We start from the raw sequence: 25,385 nt of genomic DNA on the forward strand, positions 1-25,385 counted from the left end.
GGCAGTAAGCACTGTGCAAGTGAGATCGAGTTATATCACAAGGGATTTCCCATATACAGTATATATATTTGAATCCCATTGTAAAGAAAAACAAAAATATTATTTGTTATTGACATAATCATTTTACTTGCTTGTTATTATATACATTTTATTTCTGATGTTTAAATAAAAACTGTACAAATGTAATGTTTACAAAAAAATACATCAAATGAAATGGTCTGGGAAGAGATCCATATTTTAACAATTTAAAACAGACATCAGAGTATATCTCCAGACCAGTTCTACACGTACGTACATGAAAGAGTTGAGGTTAACTAGTTTAGTATTTTTTTCTAAATTGAAACTTATCATGTACCTTTGATTATGTTAGTAGTTAAGATGGGGAGCTGCGTCAGCAGGCATAGGCCGCAAAGGAACAAGTAATAGGTTTATTCCAGGCTGAAAAGAGAAGAAAAAGAACACGTTTCGGCCGTGGAGCCTTCTTCAGGTGTGTACAGCAGTGATTATGTTGTATGTATGGCTGTGTATTCAATTTTTTGTGGTTGCAATAAAAAAAAATAAAAGGATATCCCTAAAAGCAAATCAAAGAGAATCCCTTGTCACACAATTGCAAGCGTTGTGGGAGTCCATTTAAAACAGAACAGGAAGGACTTCTTTACACCAAGGGTGGTGGGAGTGAGGAGCAAGCTGCCCAGTCACGTTGCTGAAGCCGACACCCTGGAGATTTCTCAAGAGACGACTTGATAAGATCCTGGGATCAGGACGGGCGGGGACACAAAGGGTGGTAGGAGTGTGGAACAAACCGCTCAGCCAAGGTGGTGAAATCGACACCCTGGCTTCTTACCAGAAACGACTGGAGTGATCGGTCAGCTATCTTAAATCAAATGACCTCAAACAGGGGCCGAAAGCCCCCCGGGTTTACTCGTATTGGTCCAGATAAGTACGGTGAACAAGTTCTCATTTCCAGTGACGATCCAGAGTCAGTTCGCACAGTACGACCGCCCTTAAATGCACAGCAGCAGTGTCTGACCTGAGATTTCAACCACTTTCCTACGGTCTTGAGCACCGATCTCTCCTAGAGCCCGTTAGGTTCCTCGATAGGTATATCCTGATTGCTGCAGATAGAAGTATGTATAAGTGTAATATGTGTTTTCTGTTGTTTGCCTTGCTTCTATCCACGGGGGGGGGGGGGGCAGATCAAAGCTGTTGGCATGGCAATAAAGAGTTGCATTGACAATTTAAATTTAAATTTAAATTTTACCACATTGCGGCTGGACCACCAACACGGTCTCCCGCGACGTCTCTTTTCCTCGACCTTCCTGTAGAGCTATAATGTTTAGTGTTTACAATTGTGAATTCCTCTGGCCTGCGAAGTGTCTATTTCTGTATCTATTTCAATATTCCGTCCCCCTTTTTTTTGTATTTCGGGTTAAATAAAAAACTTACTTAAAAAAAAAAGAGATTCGAGAGGTAACGTCTACGCAGTGTGACGCGACCCGTGTTACCATTTGCATTAAAAGTCAATCGCACACAGAAACACAACAGGGGTATAAATAGGGATAAGATTAAGGACTGGGACAGTGGCCTTTTTTTTATCTTTAATCTCCTGCCATCTGGACCGGGAATCAAGCGATCAATCAAAGCCGTTGAGTACGCCTTTTTAAATTTTAATACTGCCAATACTGCGTTGTACTTCAAACACGGCCCTGTAGCGGGATTGAGCGGTAACGCGCGTTACCATGACCGTGAACTCGGCGTAACGTCGCTGTCCAGCGAAAAGATTTTTTACAATGGGGGTTAAAATACCCCCCCAAACGGTTTAGAAAACCCGGAGAGAGACACCTTCTGAGCACATCAACTTGTAATTTCAACGTTTCCTCCCCGTGTAGCCTGAAGTGACATTCCGCGACCGGTTCTTTCAGTGATGAGCCGTGTGGTTTTTTTACGGGCTGTGAACGGACATGTAATGTCAAGGTGAAAGACCGTGCTCAGGCCCCAGTCCGCGTCCTCAACGGCTACTGCTAACAACAAGGCCTCAGACTCAATACCCAATGTTGTTGTTGTTGTTTGTTTTCTCACTACTACATATTTGTTGTCCACAACTTATTTATTGTTGTTGTTATTATTATTTTATTATGTCTGTAATACACTGTGTAATGTAGGGGGGTGTTGTGTGCTGTACTGTGTATTCCCCCAGAACAGAACACGACAATGAGACACAATGGGGATCCCCTCCACCCCCAGCAGTGTGTACCCCCACCTGGATGAGGCGCCAGTCCGCTCCCCACACCCCAGCTCTCAGTGGGGAGGAGAGCAGAGTGATGGAGCCAGTTCAGAGAGGGGGGTTATTAGGAGGCCATGATGGGTAAAGACCAGGGGGGAAATTTGGCCAGGACACCGGGGTAACACCCCTACTCTTCTCGAGAAACACCCTGGGGTTTTTAATGACCACAGAGAGTCAGGACCTCGGTTTTACATCTCATCTGAAGGACGGCGCCTGTTTACAGTCTAGTGTCCCCGTCACTACACTGGGGCATTAGGACCCACACAGACCACAGGGTGAGCGCCCCCTGCTGGCCCCACTCACACCTCTTCCAGCAGCAGCCTCAGCTCTCCCAGGAGTCTCCCCTCCAGGTACTGGCCAGGCTCCCACTGCTGGGCTCCAGTGGGGCTGCCAGTTGTGAGTTGCAGAGTGACATGGCTCCTGGCCGGCTGCATGTACTCATGCCAATAAACTCCTCTCCTCTTGAACCTGGCGAGGGTCCGAGAACACAGGTCCAGAGAGAAGAATAAATGGGGAGGGGAAAAAAAAGATTCTTTCTAATCTGAAAATATAAAAATAGCCTCACAGTTCCCCTTTAAGCCAGTAATGAACTATCCAGTTCGTTATGAGCTGAGTTAGAATGCAACCCCGCACTGCCCTTCCTTGGTCTGGGCACTGCTTGGCTCCACAGCGCCACCCAAAGGAGGGTGAATGCACTGCAAGATCCACCAGAGTCTGATCTCCCCTAAAAAAGCATTACTGCCCTCCCCTTAAATACAAATTAATCTTGGCAGTCAGAATTTTTAACCAAATGCTTTGTCTCCTCTGTGACGACTTAATTATCGCCAGGCCAATGATCCTCCAGGCCAAAAAAGCAAATATTAGTTATACGACATACAAGAAATCAGTGTAGCTGGTGAGATACATCATTCTGGTTAGGCCTGGGTGTGTGGTCAGACAGTACAAGAGGATATCCGCACTATTTACCCACTGTTTCACTTTGGAACGATTTCTTCACCAACTTCAGTCTGTTCATGACCCGTCATGTTTTCAAAACATAACTTTAGAAATCTGCTAATAAAAAGATGATCGTCGCCCTAAGGAGCAAGGTTAATCTTGCCCACAGCTCTGCTGTAGGATACTGTCGTTCTTGTAAAACGTTAAAACCACAAACATGACAGTTTGCTTGCTCAGCTTTATACTGCACCACAGACAGAAGACAAAACGTCTCAATACCGGATTAGTCTCTGTTAGCTAAACTTATCCGCACAAGCTGCTCAGACTTCCCGATTGACAGCAACATCCACAAGAGAATCCGCGAATAGTACCAAAATATTTTTTTTCACACATTTGAAAGTAAACAAGTCAGAAGAACAGAGTGCCGTCACACTTTTTCTCTCTCCGGACACGATGTTCTGCTTGGGGGAAATGAGGAAGTGGGGCTGCTGGTCAAGTGGCGCAAACACACCCTGTGACGGGAAATGAAACCTGCGATGGGCTACCCTTCTGATCTTCGCGTTTGTAGAAAGGAGGGGACTGTGTTCATCTAAGGGGGTCACAGCCATAGGTGACAAGCATATTCTGCAGAAACCTCCCAGGGTTCCCATTCTAGAGATGGGGAGATATTTTAGGGTAACAAGAGTCACTTTTCCTGGCTCTTCCTGAATTTCAGTTCCAATGCACATCCTGAACGGGATTCATGATCTTAAAAGAGGCGTCTGCCTCACAAGAAAAGAAAGCCTCATTACTTGAAGTAGCAGAGGCCAATATCATAATCCTGATCCATTTTTTTGTGTTTGACTTGATTGTTTATTGGCATCTTTTCTGATGTTCTGTCGCAGCAATATATACAGTAGTTCACATCATCAGCTCACAGAAAAAAGGATGATTCCCATGTCAGAGTTCATGTGACAGATAAAGTCAAGCGTTATAAAAATTCAGGACAGCCACTTCCTTTCCGCAGCCCACCGTCACTGCCGAGGTACTGAGGAGGGGCTCCCTCGCGACGCCAGCTCGGGCCCGCGGAGTTAGAACCCGGGTCCAGCGTATGGCGCCTGCGCTACCCTCTGGGTCACGCCCCGGGGCAGAGGTCGGCGTCGTTTCTGGCATGCTCTCCGGGGGGGGTCTGCTCTGAAGCAGGTTTTTATCCTGCATCATCGTCTTTACGCATTTGACTGCTTGAAAATAATAATGATAATAATAATAATAATAATAATAATTGCTTACACTTATATAGCGCTTTTCTGGACACTCCACTCAGAGCTCTGTACAGGTCAGGGGGATCCCCTCCACCCCCACCAGTGTGTACCCCCACCTGGATGAGGCGCCAGTCCGCTCCCCACACCCCAGCTCTCAGTGGGGAGGAGAGCAGAGTGATGGAGCCAGTTCAGAGAGGGGGGTTATTAGGAGGCCATGATGGGTAAAGGCCAGGGGGGAATTTGGCCAGGACACCGGGGTGACACCCCTACTCTTCTCGAGAAACACCCTGGGGTTTTTAATGACCACAGAGAGTCAGGACGTCAGAATTACGTCTCATCCGAAGGACGGCACCTGTTTACAGTCTAGTGTCCCAGTCACTATACTGGGGCATCAGGACCCACACAGACCGCAGGGTGAGCGCCCCCTGCTGGCCCCACTCACACCTCTTCCAGCAGCAGCCTCAGCTCTCCCAGGAGTCTCCCCTCCAGGTACTGACCAGGCTCACACCTGCTGGGCTCCAGTGGGGCTGCTATTGGTGAGTTGCAGGGTGATATGGCTGCTGGCAGATTTTCAAGCGCCTCACAAGATAAACAGCCCCCTGCCCCCGCTCCCACCTAAACCACAATCCCCCCCACCCCCCTGGAACTGTCCCGGGCCTGCCCTCCATTTTTCCCCTGCAGGTGGGGGGGAGGGGAGGAACTAAAATCAGGACGGTGCCGGGTTCCCCTCCGGCCTCTTTCTCCCGTGCACCTGCAGGTGCTTCTTCAGGTGCGTGCCCTGCGTGAAGCTCCGCCCGCAGTGCGGGCAGCAGTAGGGCCGCTCCCCCGTGTGGATGCGCTGGTGGCTCCGCAGCGCCCCCGAGTGGCTGAAGCGGGTGTCGCACTGCGGGCAGACGTAGGGCCGCTCGCCCGTGTGCACCCGCCGGTGGATCTTCAGGTTGTCCGAGGTGACGAAGCTCTTGCCGCACTGCGGGCAGCAGTAGGGCCGCTCGCCCGTGTGCACGCGCCGGTGGGTCTTGAGGTTGTCCGCCGTGCTGAAGCTCTTGCCGCACAGCGGGCAGCAGTAGGGCCGCTCGCCCGTGTGGATGCGCCGGTGGATCTTCAGGTTGTCCGCCGTGGTGAAGCTCTTGCCGCACTGGGCGCAGCAGTAGGGCCGCTCGCCCGTGTGGATGCGCAGGTGCAGCTTGAGGTGCCCCGAGCTGTTGAAGCTCTTCCCGCACTGCGGGCAGGCGTAGGGCCGCTGGCCCGTGTGGATGCGCTGGTGCTTCCTCAGGTGCGCCTGCTGGTTGAAGCACTTCCCGCACTGGGCGCAGCAGTAGGGCCGCTCGCCCGTGTGGATGCGCTGGTGCGACTTGAGCGAACTGGCCTGGCTGAAGCTCTTGCCGCACTGGGCGCAGCAGTGGGGGCGCTCGCCCGTGTGCAGGCGCTCGTGCAGGCGGAGCTGGGCCGTGTAGCCGAAGCGCTCGCCGCACCGGGCGCAGCGGTAGGGCTTCTCCCCCGTGTGGATGCGCTGGTGGTTCTTCAGCACCGAGGACTGCACGAAGCCCCTGCCGCAGTGGGCGCAGCGGTAGGGCCGCTCGCCCGTGTGGACGCGCTGGTGCTTGCGGAACTCGTTGGCGAGGCCGAAGCTCTTGCCGCACTGCTCGCAGGCGTAGGGCTTCTGGGTGGCGTGGCGCCAGCCGTGGGATTTCAGGTCCCGGGCCGTGCGGAAGCCCTTGGCGCACTGCTCGCAGCGGTAGGGCCTCTCCACGGTGTGGGACAGCCGGTGCTTCTCGAAGGTCTCGTCCGACCGGAAGGTCTTGCCGCAGCAGGCCCGCCCAACCCGCGCGTGCAGCTGCTGGTGCCGTTTGAGGCTGTAGACGCTGCAGAAGCCCTTCCCGCACTGGGGGCAGGCGTGGCGCCGTTTCCGCTTGTCCGCGGCGGGCTCCGCGGGGCCGGGCGGCGGCGGCGAAGGGGCCCCGGCCGGGGGCTGGAGGCCAACAGGCGCGGAGGGGCCCTCGCCCTTCACCCCGCCCAGATCCCACACGCTGAGCCCCTTCTGTTCGGCTGCGCCGTCCGGCCCGCCGCTGTCGGGCTCCAGTTTGTAGTGTTCCAGCGCCAGCGGGTCGGCGGGCTTCAGCTCACAGAACACGGGGGGCTCGTGCTCGTGTTTGAGCCCCCAGGGCTCTTCCTTTACAGCCTCAGTCTTTCCAACAAACGCCTCTATCCCGGGATTCGCCGGCTGATGCCACTCTGGGGCGTCCAGCTCCGTTTTCACGGGCGGGCAAGAGAGTCCGAACTCCAGCTGGTGGTGTCCCACGCCGCAGAGGAGCAGCGGGCCAGCGTGCTGACCTGGGCCGTCCCATTCCAGCCTGTCGGGCTCTGTCTTAATTTGCTCGGGCCTCAGCAGAGATCCGGGCTGTCGCCGATCAGATCCCTGCGCGGCACACCCGGGTCCCGCGACGGCAGCGGGACAGCGACCGGGATCCCCGGCCCCCAGCTCCGCCATGCGCGCCGAGCCCCTGTCGCTCCGGAGTCCAGCGGGGCGTCGGCCCCCGTGTCCCTCCTCTCGGGGAGCCCTTTCTTACAGTGGTAGCTAGAACGCTGCCCCCTGGAGGATCTGGAGGGGAACACAGGAAAGCAGGCCTTGACAACACCAAAACTGAGAAGGGTCTTAAACATGAATGTACAAATCTAAACAGTGTAGGAATATTTTCAAGATCTAATGGCTTAAGAAAACTGGACATAATTGACTACCTCCAGCCTATCAGTATAGGAGACTCCCTGTCAGTGGGGGACACTCCCTTCAGACTAAAGAGACTCAGTTCCTCCAGGATGTCAGTGGGGGACACTCCCTTCAGACTAAAGAGACTCAGTTCCTCCAGCCTGTCAGTGTGGGACACTCCCTTCAGACTAAAGAGACTCAGTTCCTCCAGCCTGTCAGTGTGGGACACTCCCTTCAGACTAGAGAGACTCAGCTCCTCCAGCCTGTCAGTGTGCGACACTCCCTTCAGGCTAAAGAGACTCAGCTCCTGCAGCCTGTCAGTGGGGGACACTCCCTTCAGACTAAAGAGACTCAGTTCCTCCAGCCTGTCAGTGTGGGACACTCCCTTCAGACTAGAGAGACTCAGCTCCTCCGGCCTGTCAGTGTGGGACACTCCCTTCAGACTAGAGAGACTCAGCTCCTCCGGCCTGTCAGTGGGGGACACTCCCTTCAGACTAAAGAGACTCAGTTCCTCCAGCCTGTCAGTGGGGGACACTCCCTTCAGACTAGAGAGACTCAGCTCCTCCAGCCTGTCAGTGGGGGACACTCCCTTCAGACTAAAGAGACTCAGCTCCTCCGGCCTGTCAGTGGGGGACACTCCCTTCAGACTAAAGAGACTCAGTTCCTCCAGGATGTCAGTGGGGGACACTCCCTTCAGACTAAAGAGACTCAGTTCCTCCAGCCTGTCAGTGGGGGACACTCCCTTCAGACTAGAGAGACTCAGCTCCTCCGGCCTGTCAGTGGGGGACACTCCCTTCAGACTAAAGAGACTCAGTTCCTCCAGCCTGTCAGTGGGGGACACTCCCTTCAGACTAGAGAGACTCAGCTCCTCCAGCCTGTCAGTGTGCGACACTCCCTTCAGACTAAAGAGACTCAGCTCCTCCAGCCTGTCAGTGTGGGACACTCCCTTCAGACTAAAGAGACTCAGTTCCTCCAGCCTGTCAGTGTGCGACACTCCCTTCAGGCTAAAGAGACTCAGCTCCTGCAGCCTGTCAGTGGGGGACACTCCCTTCAGACTAAAGAGACTCAGTTCCTCCAGCCTGTCAGTGGGGGACACTCCCTTCAGACTAAAGAGACTCAGTTCCTCCAGCCTGTCAGTGTGGGACACTCCCTTCAGACTAGAGAGACTCAGCTCCTCCGGCCTGTCAGTGTGGGACACTCCCTTCAGACTAGAGAGACTCAGCTCCTCCGGCCTGTCAGTGTGCGACACTCCCTTCAGACTAAAGAGACTCAGTTCCTGCAGCCTGTCAGTGGGGGACACTCCCTTCAGACTAAAGAGACTCAGTTCCTCCAGCCTGTCAGTGTGGGACACTCCCTTCAGACTAGAGAGACTCAGCTCCTCCGGCCTGTCAGTGGGGGACACTCCCTTCAGACTAGAGAGACTCAGCTCCTCCAGCCTGTCAGTGTGCGACACTCCCTTCAGGCTAAAGAGACTCAGCTCCTGCAGCCTGTCAGTGGGGGACACTCCCTTCAGACTAAAGAGACTCAGTTCCTCCAGCCTGTCAGTGTGGGACACTCCCTTCAGACTAGAGAGACTCAGCTCCTCCGGCCTGTCAGTGTGGGACTCTCCCTTCAGACTAAAGAGACTCAGTTCCTCCAGCCTGTCAGTGTGGGACACTCCCTTCAGACTAGAGAGACTCAGCTCCTGCAGCCTGTCAGTGGGGGACACTCCCTTCAGACTAGAGAGACTCAGCTCCTCCAGCCTGTCAGTGGGGGACACTCCCTTCAGACTAGAGAGACTCAGCTCCTCCAGCCTGTCAGTGTGCGACACTCCCTTCAGGCTAAAGAGACTCAGCTCCTCCAGCCTGTCAGTGTGGGACACTCCCTTCAGACTAAAGAGACTCAGTTCCTCCAGCCTGTCAGTGTGCGACACTCCCTTCAGGCTAAAGAGACTCAGCTCCTGCAGCCTGTCAGTGGGGGACACTCCCTTCAGACTAAAGAGACTCAGTTCCTCCAGCCTGTCAGTGTGGGACACTCCCTTCAGGCTAAAGAGACTCAGTTCCTCCAGCCTGTCAGTGGGGGACACTCTCTTCAGCCCCAGTTGCTCTTCTCTGGAGTGATTCCACAGTAGCCATGTGGTTTCTGTACCCTCCTGTCATCCCTGGGTGCTGTTAAAAGTGATTTTCACGCAGGAGGAGACCTAGTGCTGCCTTACAGCCTTGCGTCCCCTGGTACAGCTGCAGACCTCGGCACCGCTCAGCCTCACATCCACCGTAGCCCGTCTGGCACCGATCGGTCTACAAACGACCCCTTTTCCCTGCTGATCCTCCGACAGCGGAGGAGCTCGGCGATCGGTCAGCCAGAGGTAACGGGCAACTCCGCTCGCTTCCCCGGCGGCTCAGGTCTGACCGTACCTGCGGAGGGAGAGCCGGTGGGGAAACAGTAGTTGTGTAGCCCCCCACTCCCCCCTGTCCCCTCCTCCCCCCCCCCCCCACGCGTTTTACTCCATATGTTTTCAATTGAGGAGGGGAGGGGAGTGCTCTCTGCAGATCCCCTCTCGTCTCTCGGGCTCCGGGGCTCGGTTTGCACTCACCCCGGGCTGGGTGCGCTCTCTCCGCCGTTCCGTGCTCGCTGTCCGCAGCCTATCTTCCAGTGAGGGCGTACAGGTTCTGTTTTTCTTTAAAACGAAGACCGATGTCACCACGCAGGCGTCCGCACGATCTCCCGGCCGGGCAGGAAATCACCACCGCCACTCGCCACGCAGCGCTTGGCGGCACAGATTTGGAAAGCTGACTCACTCCTCTCCTCGCAGACCTCTTTCTCGGCCGGAGCCAGCCGAGAGCGGCCGCCGCCGCCGTTCGGGGACTTCCGGAACTATTCGGCTGTTTTCCGAAGCTGGAAGAAGGGGGGGTGTCCGACCTCAGTGATGTCTTGGAAGTACAGCGCTTCCCGAAACGGAGCAACGCCAACAGTTCATTCGTGCCTCTCTAACGTGTCGTTTATTTTCATTTAAAGTCAAGTAAAAAATTTCCGATGTGAAAGATGAGAAAAGCGATACCTGGGAATGGGATTATCCATCTAGACCGGTGCGTAGCTGGTAGCGAATCGATCCCGTCGTTTCTTAAATCAAACAGGAGCTCATCGTCTCCTCTCCGTGAAGAAGAGTCCCTTGCCGTCTGTTTTAATTCAGTACACTTCTACATCGTTTCTGGTCTCCGAAAAAAACAAACAAACCCGGTCTTTATTCACGATTTGTTGACTATGGCGAACACCCCTGTTAAGTCTCGTGTTGACTTGTATTTTCAAATAGATTTCATCTTCGTACCCTCGGACGTGTAAGGTGATGTTTGCTGGTTATATATAAAGACCATCGATTTACTTGCCTGCTCCTGCATTCGCCCTGCTAGGTAACTGATCCAACTTGTCTGCGAAATTCTTCCCGTGTCTCCCTTTTTCCCTGTTTCCACAGGCTCTTACCTCAGGAAGCAGGGATCTGCTGGAAGACCAGGTTTGTTGCCCTAGCTGAGGGACACAGTGGTCATTCTGCATCAGCAGCCCCCACCTGGGAGACGCACAGTGGTCATTCTGCACCAGCAGCCCCCACCTGGGAGACGCACAGTGCTCATTCTGCACCAGCAGCCCCCACCTGGGAGACGCACAGTGCTCATTCTGCACCAGCGGCCCCACCTGGGAGACGCACAGTGCTCATTCTGCACCAGCGGCCCCACCTGGGAGACGCACAGTGCTCATTCTGCACCAGCGGCCCCACCTGGGAGACGCACAGTGCTCATTCTGCACCAGCGGCCCCACCTGGGAGACGCACAGTGCTCATTCTGCACCAGCAGCCCCACCTGGGAGACGCACAGTGCTCATTCTGCACCAGCAGCCCCACCTGGGAGACACAGCAGATCACGGGGAGGAGAGAGAAACTGCTTCGCCTGTTGAATTAATTTTAATTAACAGTGGAACAGCTTGGGTTGAACCCCAGAACACACCAGCCCCTGCCGGACATCCGAATCCGGGATGTTCTGGCACAATAATACACTGACACTCCTTGAGCATGGTACAATGGCGTCCATTAACTGCAGGTGCATAATCCACCCATTTTCTAACGGCTGTATCCAGTCCAGACGCAGGGGGACAGCCAGGGTCTAGCCCAGCAAGCAACAGGTGCAGGGCAGGGTACACCCTGGACAGGACGCTAGTCCATCACACGACAGACACACACACACACACACACACACACACACTAGAGCCAATTACCTCTGAAGCCAACAAATGCATGTCTTTGGGCTCTGGGGGAAACCCAAGCGAACACAGGAGAACACGCAAACTCCACACAGACAGCACCCCAGGTCTGCCGTTGAGCCCAGGGCTCCAGCCTTGCAAGGTAGCAGTGCTCACTCCTCTGCCACCCCACCTCAGAAGACGCTTGCCGTGCAAACAAAACGAACTCAAGAGCGGAATTTATTGCGGTTGTTAGTATCCCTCATCCCTACAGGACAAGCCACGAGAGGTTACACTTCGATCAAGGTCGTACAAAACACCACCCAACACGGGCAGTGGGAAAAAAGAAAAGAAAGTTACAAGTCCTCCGCGTCTGTGCAATTCCCCAGGCGCACGAGCTCCGTGGAAATGGACACTTCTGAATTTCAGAAACTCACATCCGGGTCTTCCACCGCAAGTTCTTCTTCCTCGCTCCAGTCCCCGGCTCCCGTGATCGGCGCCCGTCGGCGGTCGCCCTTCTGCGGTCCGCGAGACGCCGAGCGACACGCTGGCTCTGGAGATCTCCCACCGGCGGCGCTCGGGCAGAGCGGGACACCGGCGCCCCCTGGCGGCGTGCCAGTTGCAGGGCCGGCGGCGAGAGCCGGACTGAGGCGCGTCACCGACACACAGTCCGGCCCCCCAACCCCGATGTGTGACGCGGCCCCCCCCTGTCCGTCGGCAGGGCGCCCCCTACAGCGGGAGCTGGCGCGGCGCCTCGTGTTTTTATTGTCCCAAAACGTCCATCCGCGTGGGAAAGCAACGGGAAAGAAAATCGGGAGTACGCGCACGCCGCCGCTCAGGACCCGGGGAGCCCCCCCGTGTCCCGCCGGCGTCCTCCGGAGGCGGGCCGACACCCCTCCGTGGGAACAAGATGGCGGCTGCGGGCGGGGGTCCGGAGTGGCGGGACCGCCACCAGGGGGCGCCGACGCCCCACCCCCCTCAGAGGGGCAGCTGCAGGGAGTAGTGGGCGCTGGCCCAGCGGCGCACCGGCCTGCCCACCCGGCCGATGACGGGCAGCTTGTGGGCGTAGGCGCGGGGCGGCAGGCAGGGGCGGGGGGCCGGCGCGGCGAAGGTGGTCTGGAAGCGGCGGCCCAGGCAGCGGCGCCCCATCTGCCGGCCCCCGATCAGGAAGGAGAAGGCGGGGGGCCCGGCCTGCGGCGGGGGGCAGCGGGCCTTGGGGAAGACGTCGCGGGGGGGGGCGGCGGTGCCGCTGCCGGCCGGCCGGGGCGAGGACCGGGAGCGCGGGGCCGAGGAGGAGGAGGAGGAGGAAGAGGAGGAGCGAGGCAGGCCCCTGGAGCAGAGAGGAGACACGGAGAGGGCATCAGGCGATCCGGGCGCAAGCTGCATCTTGGGAAGGGTGTTACAGCCAGGCAGGGGGCTGCTCCTGTCCCGAGGTTGCCCAGGGCAACCAGCCAATTAACCTCCCGGAAGCCAATTAACCTCCCATTAGCCAATTAACGTGGGCCTTGTGCACCCCATCCCCCACATCAATCAGGCAGCTGAGCAGCCTGCTGAAGGCCCGTTCCCTTCAATAATAACAACAATATAGCGCCTTCTCCAGGGAGAACAGACTCGGCGAGAGGAGGTGCAGGACCAGTTCCGCAGGTACGGTAACGGTGCGAGTGCGGCGACACCGGGCCAAGGTGTACCGGGGCCAGTGCTGGCTATCCCTGGAGAACGTGCAAGCTCCGCACGGACAGCGGCCCCAGGGCCCCCCAGTAATACGTTAGAGCTACAGGGCGACAATTATATTGCATCACCCTAGCGCTGCCACCCCTGCACTGGCTGCCAGCAAGGTTTTGCACCGATTTCGAAAGGCTGGCAGCCAGCCCCCCCCCCCGCAGTTCCCAATTCGTCCCCCCCCCCCCAAGACCGGGAGAGAGGACAGAGACCTCACCTGCCCGAGACCGGGGGGGGCTCCGTGCGGGGGCTGCCGTCATCGTCGCGCGGGCTGATGTTGAGGTTGGCGGTGAGCTGGGGCATCTTGCGGGAGGCCTCCAGGTGGGCGCCCCCCCCGCCCGGGGGGTCCCTTCGGGCGTCGGGGGCCGCGGCGGGGGGCCCCGGGCTGCTGAAGCGCACCGCCAGGCTGTCCCCGAAGAAGGCGTAGAGCTCGGCGTACATCCCGGGCAGGGGCACCGGCGCCCACTCGGCCCAGGGGCAGCCCGCGGCCCCCGCCTGCAGGTGGGTGGCGATGCCCAGGCCGGGTTCGGAGAGGGGCTCGGGGGGGGGGCTGAGCCCCGGGGAGCTCTCCCGGCCCACCCTGCCCGCGGAGCCGCCCCCCAGGCCCCCCCCGGTCTCGCCCGGGGCCGCCGAGAGAGACCGGGCCTTCATCTTCAACAGCCTCTCCACCGCCACCTGCGGGCCAGAATCCCACATCGTAAGAGGAGCCGGAAATGTTGTGTCTCCTTTCCAGCCTGGAATAAACCCCTTCTTGTTCCTTTGCAGCCCCCTACTTCAGTTAATAATAATAATAATAATAATCATAATAATCATAATCATAATAATCATAATATACACAAGACCTGCATCTCCCCTTTGACAATAACCTGACTTCTGCCCTAGCACACTGCAGAATGCTTCCAGGAGGTCCGTTGCTAAGATACACGCCCAGCAGGTTCCCGGGTTCAAACCCCGCGACTGTGCCACGGGAACCCCCGCCCTCCGCAGGGGGCTCCGGGCGAGCGCCCGCCCCTCGGCGAGAGGCACTTCCGTTGCCTTCACAGGGTCGCTGGCTCCGAGGGCGTCTCTCCCGGGGAGGGGGGGGTGGGGGTCCTAGAACGTGGGAGGAGTCGCTTTGGACCCGCCGGCCGCTGTCCACCTACCAGGATGGCCCCGTAGACCTTGTGGCCGTCGGCCTTGACCTGGGCGTTGGACACGGAGTAGTCGTCCAGCACGGCCTGCAGGTTGGACCAGTAGGCGGGCAGGTGGGGATAGAGCACTCGCTCCACAGCCTGGGGGGGAGAGAGGGGGAGAGAGGGAACCGGAGATCAGCTCCGCCGCCAAGATCACCACGACCTTCCTACCGCGCACGCAGATCCCAGTATGCCAGCAGCCATATCACTGCAACTCCCCACCGGCAGCCCCACTGGAGCTCAGCAGTGTGAGCCTGGCCAGTACCTGGAGGGGAGACTCCTGGGAGAGCTGAGGCTGCTGCTGGAAGAGGTGTGAGTGGGGCCAGCAGGGGGCGCTCACCCTGCGGTCTGTGTGGGTCCTGATGCCCCAGTATAGTGACGGGGACACTGGACTGTAAACAGGCGCCGTCCTTCGGATGAGACGTAAAACCGAGGTCCTGACTCTCTGTGGTCATTAAAAACCCCAGGGTGTTTCTCGAGAAGAGTAGGGGTGTCACCCCGGTGTCCTGGCCAAATTCCCCCCCTGGCCTTCACCCATCATGGCCTCCTAATAACCCCCCTCTCTGAACTGGCTCCATCACTCTGCTCTCCTCCCCACTGAGAGCTGGTGTGTGGGGGGAGCATTCTGGCGCACTATGGCTGCCGTCGCATCATCCAGGTGGGGCTGCACACTGGTGGGGGGTGGAGGGGATCCCCATGACCTGTAAAGCGCTTTGAGTGGAGTGTCCAGAAAAGCGCTATATAAGTGTAAGCAATTATTATTATTATAAGGGGGGCTCGGCTCGGACGGCCCCGGCGCCTACCTTCCAGCCCAGGGCGTGCAGGCCCACCACGGCGCCGTAGTGGGAGCACAGGGGCCGCACGGGGTCCGACAGCACCTTCTGCAGGGACAGCAGGATCTGGTGGTACAGCCCGCTCACCAGGTCACCGTGGGTCCTGCGCGGGGGTCCGCGGAGACAGGGAGACAGGGAGACAGGTTAGGGGCTTGGCCGTGGGTGTCTGTCATGAGCTGCCCCGGCCATGCTCTTCAAGCACAGCAGGATGATGGGGAAAGGAGGCACTACTTTACACAAAGGGGTGGCGGGGGCGTGGAACAAGCCGCCCAGCCCCGGCATCCTCCGGAGGAACACCTGGAGCCGATCCTCGGCGAGCGGGGACCTGCTCTATTCAACAGGCCGGGTGGGCCTCCTCTCCACTCAGACAGGGGGAGTGAGGAAGGAGGAGGGAGGGGGGTGAGGTAGAGAGGAGGGAGGGGGGTGAGGAAGGGAGGAGGGAGGGAGGAAGGAGGGGAGTGAGGAAGAGAGGAGGGAGGGGGGTGAGGAAGAGAGGAGGGACGAGGGTCACGACGGACAAGAGGGCCACGCGGACGGAGAGAGGCATCGGAACAAGGCCGTCGAGGTGAATCAACAGCAGGATCAGAGACTCCGGAAAGTCCAGGAGCGAACTGGGAACGCCGAGGCCACAGCAGCCAAGCACTGGAAATCCCGGAAAAAGCGCTGACCCACCCCCCCACGCCGGGCGCAGTACCAGAAGATGTGGCTGAGCAGCAGGGCGGCGTAGTCGCGCAGGGTCCAGTGGTCGTTGAGGGGGTTGATGGAGGCGGCCAGGGGCTCCAGGATGCAGTACATGATGCTGGACACCAGGCTGCGCACGTAGGAGCCCAGGTACAGGAAGGGGTTCTGCACCAGGCTCTTCACCATGTGCAGCAGGCGGTTCAGCTGCTCCAGGTCGTGGCTCACCGACTTCACCTGGGGGCGCGCACACACACACACATACCCACGATGCATCATCGCAGGGCAAGAGCGCGAGGAACGCCCTGGCCGCGATCCCCAGCAGATCCGGGGGCTGGACCGGGATACCGCCGGGCGAGCGCGCGCACACACAGACACACAGACACACAGACACACAGACACACAGACACACAACAGGGTCACTTTTCCCAGACACACAGACACACAGACACACAGACACACAGACACACAGACACACAGACACACAGACACACAACAGGGTCACTTTTCCCAGACACACAGACACACAGACACACAGACACACAGACACACAGACACACAGACACACAGACACACAGACACACAGACACACAGACACACAGACACACAGACACACAGACACACAACAGGGTCACTTTTCCCAGACACACAGGCACACAGGCACACAGGCACACAGGCACACAGACACACACGCGGGATTTGACTTCCCTTTGGGGGCACGAGCACACTTAGCGGGGCTTCACGCGGCGTGTTTGGAGACCGACGGAGGGGCGGGAAACGGGGCGCTGGGGGGGGGGGCTCAGTGGCTCGAGGTCCGGGATCCAGGCACCCCCCACCCGCCCCCGGAGACGCCTTCCCCGCGGGAGCGCGGTCTGGCCCGCCGCAGAGGGCGTGGGGCCGGGTGACGCCCCGCTTTCCGTCCTCGGAAAGACGCACTTGAGCGCTCAAGTGTTCCCGCGTGCCCTCCCCGGGGCGGACGGCCGGGCGGACTCACCCCGCTGATGACGTAGACGAAGTAGGGCAGCAGGGCGGCGATCTTGGAGTTGGACTGGAGATCCAGCAGGGCCACCTGGAGAGACGGAGGGAGGACGATCCCATCACGGGGGAGCGACGGGCGCAGGGCGGGCTACACCCTGGAAGGGAGGCCAGTCCATCACAGGACACACACACACCCACCCTGGAAGGGAGGCCAGTCCATCACAGGACACACACACACCCACCCTGGAAGGGAGGCCAGTCCATCACAGGACACACACACACACACCCTGGAAGGGAGGCCAGTCCATCACAGGACACACACACACACACCCTGGAAGGGAGGCCAGTCCATCACAGGACACACACACACACACACCCTGGAAGGGAGGCCAGTCCATCACAGGACACACACACACCCACCCTGGAAGGGAGGCCAGTCCATCACAGGACACACACACACCCACCCTGGAAGGGAGGCCAGTCCATCACAGGACACACACACACCCACCCTGGAAGGGAGGCCAGTCCATCACAGGACACACACACACACACCCTGGAAGGGAGGCCAGTCCATCACAGGACACACACACACACACACACACACCCTGGAAGGGAGGCCAGTCCATCACAGGACACACACACACACACACTTCCCCAGAAGCCAGTTCACCCACCAGCCCGTCCTGGGACTGTGGGAGGAAACGGGGAGAACGTGCAGACTCCACACGGACAGCACCCCCAGGATTTGAACCCAGGGTTCCCACGCTGTGACGCGGCAGTGCTGACCGCCGGGAGAGGCCTGCGGAGATGCCCGTCAAAAGCCCCAGCTAAGACAGGACGCCGCTTCTAGATTTTGCCGGACAGGGAGTTCCATCTGTCTTTCCCTTGCGGATCCAGAGGCTGTCTGAGAAACCCCCCCCCCCTCGAGACAGACCTTCATCAGGTGCTGGTCCTCCCCCAGGATAGCGCGCGTGGTCTGCTGGTAGTACTTCAGGAGGTCGTCCGAGAGATTCTGCACGGCCGTGGGCACTGCAGGAGGAAGCAGGAGGTCTGAAACCGAGCTCTGCCTCCGCCTTGCGCAGAGGTGTCACAGTCGAACCCGGGCCGCTTACCTGTCCCCTGGGGTTCCAGGTTCCCCTTCCCATCCAGGTAGGAGACTTGCACTGCAAGAGAGGACACACAGTGGCAATATCAACGCACAGACGGCAAGTGGAGGCACCCAGCTTGGGTCACTATCATGTCCACTCCCTCACGCGCCCTCACGCGCCCCCTCTCGCCCTGGGTCACTATCATGTCCACTCCCTCACGCACCTCCCCCCTCTCGCCCTGAGTCACTATCATGTCCACTCCCTCACGCGCCCCCTCTCGCCCTGGGTCACTATTCATGTCCACTCCCTCACGCGCCCCCTCTCGCCCTGGGTCACTATTCATGTCCACTCCCTCACGCGCCCCCTCTCGCCCTGGGTCACTATCATGTCCACTCCCTCACGCACCTCCCCCCTCTCGCCCTGAGTCACTATCATGTCCACTCCCTCACGCGCCCCCTCTCGCCCTGGGTCACTATTCATGTCCACTCCCTCACGCGCCCCCTCTCGCCCTGGGTCACTATTCATGTCCACTCCCTCACGCGCCCCCTCTCGCCCTGGGTCACTATCACGTCCACTCCCTCACGCGCCCCCTCTCGCCCTGGGTCACTATCACGTCCACTCCCTCACGCGCCCCCTCTCGCCCCGGGTCACTATCACGTCCACTCCCTCACGCGCCCCCTCTCGCCCCGGGTCACTATCACGTCCACTCCCTCACGCGCCCCCTCTCGCCCTGGGTCACTATCACGTCCACTCCCTCACGCGCCCCCTCTCGCCCTGGGTCACTATCATGTCCACTCCCTCACGCGCCCCCTCTTGCCCTGGGTCACTATCACGTCCACTCCCTCACGCGCCCCCTCTCGCCCTGGGTCACTATCATGTCCACTCCCTCACGCGCCCCCTCTCGCCCCGGGTCACTATCATGTCCACTCCCTCACGCGCCCCCTCTCGCCCTGGGTCACTATCATGTCCACTCCCTCACGCGCCCCCTCTCGCCCTGGGTCACTATCATGTCCACTCCCTCACGCGCCCCCTCTCGCCCCGGGTCACTATCATGTCCACTCCCTCACGCGCCCCCTCTCGCCCCGGGTCACTATCACGTCCACTCCCTCACGCGCCCCCTCTCGCCCTGGGTCACTATCATGTCCACTCCCTCACGCGCCCCCTCTCGCCCTGGGTCACTATCATGTCCACTCCCTCACGCGCCCCCTCTCGCCCTGGGTCACTATCATGTCCACTCCCTCAGTCACCCCCTCTCGCCCTGGGTCACTATCATGTCCACTCCCTCACGCGCCCCCTCTCACCCTGGGTCACTATCATGTCCACTCCCTCAGTCACCCCCTCTCGCCCTGGGTCACTATCATGTCCACTCCCTCACGCGCCCCCTCTCGCCCTGGGTCACTATCATGTCCACTCCCTCACGCGCCCCCTCTCGCCCTGGGTCACTATCATGTCCACTCCCTCACGCGCCCCCTCTCGCCCCGGGTCACTATCATGTCCACTCCCTCACGCGCCCCCTCTCGCCCCGGGTCACTATCATGTCCACTCCCTCACGCTCCCCCTCTCGCCCTGGGTCACTATCATGTCCACTCCCTCACGCGCCCCCTCTCGCCCTGGGTCACTATCATGTCCACTCCCTCATGCGCCCCCTCTCGCCCTGGGTCACTATCATGTCCACTCCCTCACGCACCCCCCTCTCGCCCTGGGTCACTATCATGTCCACTCCCTCACGCGCCCCCTCTCGCCCTGGGTCACTATCATGTCCACTCCCTCACGCGCCCCCTCTCGCCCTGGGTCACTATCATGTCCACTCCCTCACGCGCCCCCTCTCGCCCTGGGTCACTATCATGTCCACTCCCTCACGCGCCCCCTCTCGCCCTGGGTCACTATCATGTCCACTCCCTCACGCTCCCCCTCTCGCCCTGGGTCACTATCATGTCCACTCCCTCACGCGCCCCCTCTCGCCCTGGGTCACTATCATGTCCACTCCCTCAAGTGCCCCCTCACGCCCACTCCCTCACGCGCCCCCTCTTGCCCCGGGTCACTATCATGTCCACTCCGTCACGCACCCCCTCTCGCCCTGGGTCACTATCATGTCCACTCCCTCACGCGCCCCCTCACGCCCACTCGCTCACGCGCCCCCTCTCGCCCCGGGTCACTATCATGTCCACTCCGTCACGCACCCCCTCTCACCCTGGGTCACTATCATGTCCACTCCCTCAAGCACCCCCTCTCACCCTGGGTCACTATCATGTCCACTCCCTCACGCGCCCCCTCTCGCCCTGGGTCACTACCATGTCCACTTCCTCGTCCACTGGGTCACTATCATGTCCACTCCCTCACGCGCCCCCTCTCGCCCCGGGTCACTATCATGTCCACTCCCTCACGCGCCCCCTCTCGCCCCGGGTCACTATCATGTCCACTCCCTCACGCGCCCCCTCTCGCCCTGGGTCACTATCATGTCCACTCCCTCACGCGCCCCCTCACGCCCTGGGTCACTATCATGTCCACTCCCTCACGCTCCCCCTCTCGCCCTGGGTCACTATCATGTCCACTCCCTCACGCGCCCCCTCTCGCCCTGGGTCACTATCATGTCCACTCCCTCAAGTGCCCCCTCACGCCCACTCCCTCACGCGCCCCCTCTTGCCCCGGGTCACTATCATGTCCACTCCGTCACGCACCCCCTCTCGCCCTGGGTCACTATCATGTCCACTCCCTCACGCGCCCCCTCACGCCCACTCGCTCACGCGCCCCCTCTCGCCCCGGGTCACTATCATGTCCACTCCGTCACGCACCCCCTCTCACCCTGGGTCACTATCATGTCCACTCCCTCAAGCACCCCCTCTCACCCTGGGTCACTATCATGTCCACTCCCTCACGCGCCCCCTCTCGCCCTGGGTCACTACCATGTCCACTTCCTCGTCCACTGGGTCACTATCATGTCCACTCCCTCACGCGCCCCCTCTCGCCCCGGGTCACTACCATGTCCACTCCCTCACGCACCCCCTCTCGCCCTGAGTCACTATCATGTCCACTCCCTCACGCGCCCCCTCTCACCCTGGGTCACTATCATGTCCACTCCCTCATCCACTGGGTCACTATCATGTCCACTCCCTCACGCATGAGAGATGTCAGCAGCTGAGGATTTCCCGCTGGAATGTCATCAAAACAGGGCGCAGTGACCAGAAATGCTGCCTCGCAGCTCTGGGGCCCCGGGGTGCTGTCTGTGTGGAGTCTGCGTGTTCTCCCCCGTGTTCAAGTGGGTTTCCTCCCACAGTCCAGAGACAGGCTGGGGGGGTGAATTGGCCCTGGCGTGTGTGTGTGTGTGTCCTGTGATGGACTGCCTACCTCGCACCATGGTCTCCGCGCAGCCCTTCGGGATGTTGGTGGCCAGCGCCAGCTCCACCAGGTTGATCTCCCGGTCCTCCACGAAGTACAGCTCCCCCTCCTTGAGGGGCCGGAAGGGCAGCGCGTCCTGGGCGCCGTACCCGCACACCGCCTGCAGGGGGGGGGGGAGGGGGGGGTTGTCAACCAAGCAGGCCGGCCTGCCTGCAAATGGGCAGCACGGCGCACACACACTGCCTGCTGCTGCTGCTGCTCTCAGAGCGCCGCCCTGCTGGCTGCTGGCAGCTCCGCCTGCAGGAAGCTGGAACGCCCTGCCTGGGCGTCTGAAATCGGCACAAAATCAAGTCACACCCCTACTCTTCTCGAGAAACGCCCTGGGGTTTTTGATGACCACAGAGAGTCAGGACCTCGGCTTGACGTCTCATCCGAAGGACGGCGCCTGTTTACAGTCTAGCGTCCCCCGTCACTATACTGGGGCATCAGGACCCACACAGACTGCAGGGTGAGCGCCCCCTGCTGGCCCCACTCACACCTCTTCCAGCAGCAGCCTCAGCTCTCCCAGGAGTCTCCCCTCCAGGTACTGGCCAGGCTCACACCTGCTGGGCTCCAGCGGGGCTGCCGGTGGTGAGTTGCAGGGTGATACAGGCTGGACCCAGCTGGGGCCCCGGGTTAAAATCTTCCCCCAGGCTGGTCAAGACAAGGGCGGGGGGGGGGGGGGGGGGGGCGTCTCACCTCCACGTTGCTCCAGCGCAGCGCTCGGTTGAAGTCCTCCACGGTCAGCTTCCTGCGCTTGGCGTGCCGCATGAACTGCGAGCCGCTCTGCGGGGAGACAAGCACAGCGCCTCAGGAGCCTGAGGGCAGCCGGGCGTCCTCTGCCTGCCCCAGGGACGGGACGTGCAGCTGCGCCCCCTAGTGGTGGAGGAGGGGAACGGCTGCACTTTTAGCGACGGGCAACGGGTCTTCTCCTCTTGTTCGGTGGTAAGGAACGATCCCGTAGGGGCGTGATGTCTTCACCTGCCTGCAAAGCCAACTTCCCCCTACGGGACACTAGGGTGAGCGTAGCGCTCTCTTCCTGCCCCAGTGATGTGAGATGGAGCAGTGCCCCCTGGTGGCGGCGGAGGGAACCGCAGCCCGGTCTGCTCCAGCGGCTCAGGCACGCAGCGGGCCCCAGGGATAATAATTATAATTAATAATAATAATAATAATAATAATAATTGCTTACACTTATATAGCGCTTTTCTGGACACTCCACTCAAAGCGCTTTACAGGTAATGGGGATCCCCTCCACCACCACCAGTGTGTACCCCCACCTGGATGAGGCGCCAGAACGCTCCCCACACCCCAGCTCTCAGTGGGGAGGAGAGCAGAGTGATGGAGCCAGTTCAGAGAGGGGGGTTATTAGGAGGCCATGATGGGTAAAGGCCAGGGGGGGAATTTGGCCAGGACACCGGGGTGACACCCCTACTCTTCTCGAGAAACACCCTGGGGTTTTTAATGACCACAGAGAGTCAGGACCTCAGTTTTACGTCTCATCTGAAGGACGGCGCCTGTTTACAGTCTAGTGTCCCCCGTCACTATACTGGGGCATCAGGACCCACACAGACTGCAGGGTGAGAGCCCCCTGCTGGCCCCACTCACACCTCTTCCAGCAGCAGCCTCAGCTCTCCCAGGAGTCTCCCCTCCAGGTACTGGCCAGGCTCACCCTGCTGGGCTCCAGTGGGGCTGCCAGTGGTGAGCTGCAGGGGAATATGGCTGCTGGCTATGGGACTCCTTCACTGAATCCCCAGAATCCCCCTCTCGGACTATACCTGTGTCGCTTCCCTGAGGCGGTAACACACGTCCTCGGCCAGCAGGGCGGCGATGTCGTCACTGAGCTCCACGCCGGCGCTCTCAGCCATGAGACGAACGGACTCACGCGGCACCTCCGCGAACCGCCTCTCTTCGCGGTCCCCCATCGCCAACGCCCCCCCCCTCCCCTCCCTCTCCCTCTCTTCAGGACCCTCCGGAACAGCACAGGGGGGGAAAAGAACTCCTCACAGACCTAGGAGGGCAAACAAAACAAAAACAGACCAGAGAGATTGCAAACAGGAGTAAACCTTTCAACTCCTCTTGCTTATAGGGCAGCTCAGAGCTCACTAAGCCTCGATCTCGATTAGCTGAACAACAGGTCAACCAACACGGACTGCGTGCGGGCTTGCTCCACACCTCCACCGCTCTTGGTGTAAAGCAGCATCTCCTGTTTACTGCCCGCGCGGGGCTCCTAGTTTCGCGCCGAGCGCTGACGTGGTCCCGAGGGCCGGCTTGGTCCAGAAAACGCATTTAGGAAGACAGAAGAAGAAGAAGAAGAAGAAGAAGAAGAAGAGGAAAACCCGTTCATGCACACCTCTGTCTCATATCAGAACAATCATATCGCCTTTTTTTTTCTCGCGCGCTGATGTCAAGACTGGGACAGTTCCTCTCGGGGCTTTTCGTTATGTTTTGTCGATGAAAGAAGAGGTCAGACAGTCAGCTCTAGCTTGCTGTTCCTAACTTTGTTTTCAGCTCTCCTGCCTCTGTGCAGCAGTTTCCCAGCGCGCACAAAGTGCAGCGACTTCAGAATCTCCCGCTGGCACCCAGCGCTCACTTTCAGAGAACGCCTTTGAAATAATTCAGCCGTTTTTCGGTCCGGAACCACGTCTATCAACCTGAAGTCCCCATTTTGTCACCTTCAATTTCCAATTTGCCCATATCGACGAAACTCGCCACCAACAGATAACCTGCCGTACTGTGCAGCATTCGTGCAGAAAGCTGGATCGCAAAATCGCAAATTAACTTCATTCTCTCTCGCCTTCTTCCATTTTTAAGCCATTACCGTCAAAGCTCATAACACCTTGCATTTGAAACCCCATGAGGCTGCCCCGTACCTTCAAACAACCGGACTGCCTGTGATCCCCGAACACGGACCCGCTCAGCTCTTCCCTTGCACTACTACATCCAGCTTCCGGGCCCGCGCAGCCCCGCCCTTCCCGCGCAGCGATTGGCCGAAGGGGCTGTCACACAAGCGGCGGCGTGTGACGCAATGAGGGCGCCGCGTGGAATGACGCTGTTCCGTTCGAGAGACGCTGAAAGAGCTTTGCACGGGATTGTTTGTTTTCCCTCTGTTTGAATGTAGATGCATGCACTGAATTAGTGTTTTTTTCAGACCCAAAGCACTGTGCACAAAGGTGGGCACACAGCTACATTCACCACTGAAGAGAAGTCCCCACCTGGGAGACGCACAGTGCTCATTCTGCACCAGCAGCCCCACCTGGGAGACGCACAGTGATCATTCTGCACCAGCAGCCCCACCTGGGAGACTCACAGCGGCCGTTCTGCACAGCAGATCAGGGGGAGGAGAGAGGAACTGCTGCACCAGACGAATTAAGGGAAACTTTTAACAAGGCCGTGTTGTTCAACCAGTATACTGGGGGACACACTTACAGCAACTGACAATTGTTTAAATATATCAAAATGCCCCGAGGTTTAGATACCGCCCTCTTGCTCTGTACACAATGCATGCTTTTGTATTTTAAACGCATTTGTAGTGCATCACAGCCATCCTGAACACAAAGAAAGTTTAAGTCACTGCAACAGTACAACCTTGTTTCGTCTGTGCAGCCTCGCTTGGCTGGGTGCTATTGTGACACCAAGGAAACCAGCACCGACTGCAATTAATCGAACAACAAAGCCATCTCCTACCTGGCTTCATCCACATCTGTGTCTTCTCCCACATGTACTTGTTCAAAGTTTATTGGGCTTTGAAAATTGGTGTGGTGTGGGGTCACAGATTGCATTGGAAAACTTGAAGAGCACCAGGCTGTGCCTGTAACCCTGATGTTCAGCTCAGGGTTACAGGCTTCAACAGCTCAACCCAGAGTTAATAATAATAATTAATAATTGCTTACACTTACATAGCGCTTTTCTGGACACTCCACTTAAAGCACTTTACAGGTAATGGGGATCCCTTCTCAGTGGGGAGGAGAGCAGAGTGATGGAGCCAGTTCAGAGAGGGGGGTTATTAGGAGGCCATGATGGGTAAAGGCCAGGGGGGAATTTGGCCAGGACACTGGGGTAACACCCCTACTCTTAACAAGAACACCCTGGGATTTTTAACCACAGAGAGTCAGGACCTCGGTTTTACGTCTCATCCGAAGGACGGCGCCTGTTTACAGTCTAGTGTCCCCGT

The 25,385-nt window shown here is 58.6% G+C and overlaps 2 protein-coding genes across 7 annotated transcripts in view; both read right to left on the reverse strand.

The window, feature by feature from the left end:
* LOC148646663 (uncharacterized) overlaps positions 1-10,789 on the reverse strand; it is a 139,013-nt gene extending 128,224 nt beyond the window's left edge. Inside the window, exons 1-3 of one of the 4 annotated variants that reach the window (XM_088609067.1) lie at positions 9,738-10,789; positions 9,390-9,558; positions 4,049-7,060 (exon numbers count right to left, since the gene is read on the reverse strand). In XM_088609067.1, coding sequence (XP_088465193.1) covers positions 5,168-6,949 — 1,782 coding nt within the window. In that variant the 5' untranslated portion in view covers positions 6,950-7,060; positions 9,390-9,558; positions 9,738-10,789 and the 3' untranslated portion in view covers positions 4,049-5,167. Of the gene's footprint in view, positions 1-4,048; positions 7,061-9,359; positions 9,559-9,737 lie in introns of those variants that run through there. The other 3 variants (XM_088609066.1, XR_015927742.1, XM_088609065.1) reach the window with 3 other exon arrangements.
* Positions 10,790-11,592: 803 nt separating this feature from the next.
* taf6l (TAF6-like RNA polymerase II, p300/CBP-associated factor (PCAF)-associated factor) lies at positions 11,593-24,221 on the reverse strand. 3 transcript variants are annotated; one of them, XM_088609062.1, is made up of 12 exons: positions 24,085-24,221; positions 22,990-23,222; positions 21,914-22,000; positions 21,185-21,335; positions 17,864-17,914; positions 17,686-17,780; positions 16,768-16,842; positions 15,790-16,010; positions 15,066-15,198; positions 14,233-14,361; positions 13,308-13,765; positions 11,593-12,701 (listed from the first exon to the last, which is right to left on the reverse strand). In XM_088609062.1, the coding sequence occupies exons 2-12, from the start codon at positions 23,134-23,136 to the stop codon at positions 12,350-12,352; spliced, it is 1,899 nt and encodes a 632-aa protein (XP_088465188.1). In that variant the 5' UTR covers positions 23,137-23,222; positions 24,085-24,221; the 3' UTR covers positions 11,593-12,349. The 3 variants fall into 3 exon arrangements, with proteins under 3 accessions (XP_088465188.1, XP_088465190.1, XP_088465189.1); XM_088609064.1 differs by lacking the exon at positions 24,085-24,221 and adding an exon at positions 24,033-24,052; XM_088609063.1 differs by lacking the exon at positions 24,085-24,221 and adding an exon at positions 23,565-24,015.
* Positions 24,222-25,385: the final 1,164 nt, after the last annotated feature.

Source organism: Lepisosteus platostomus, chromosome 16 (genome assembly GCF_059453375.1).
Source record: "Lepisosteus platostomus isolate fLepPlt1 chromosome 16, fLepPlt1.hap1, whole genome shotgun sequence".
NCBI lineage: Eukaryota > Metazoa > Chordata > Actinopteri > Semionotiformes > Lepisosteidae > Lepisosteus > Lepisosteus platostomus.

What these genes read in the sequence shown, in the direction of transcription:
- taf6l (XM_088609062.1), bottom strand. Translation starts at nt 23,136, where the DNA reads ATGGGGGACCGCGAAGAGAGGCGGTTCGCGGAGGTGCCGCGTGAGTCC. An exon ending in GCCTCAGGGAAGCGACACAG is followed by an intron (nt 22,001 to 22,989) that starts GTATAGTCCGAG and finishes GTCTCCCCGCAG; the next exon opens with AGCGGCTCGCAGTTCATGCG. An exon ending in CGCGGAGACCATGGTGCGAG is followed by an intron (nt 17,915 to 21,184) that starts GTAGGCAGTCCA and finishes CCTCTCTTGCAG; the next exon opens with TGCAAGTCTCCTACCTGGAT.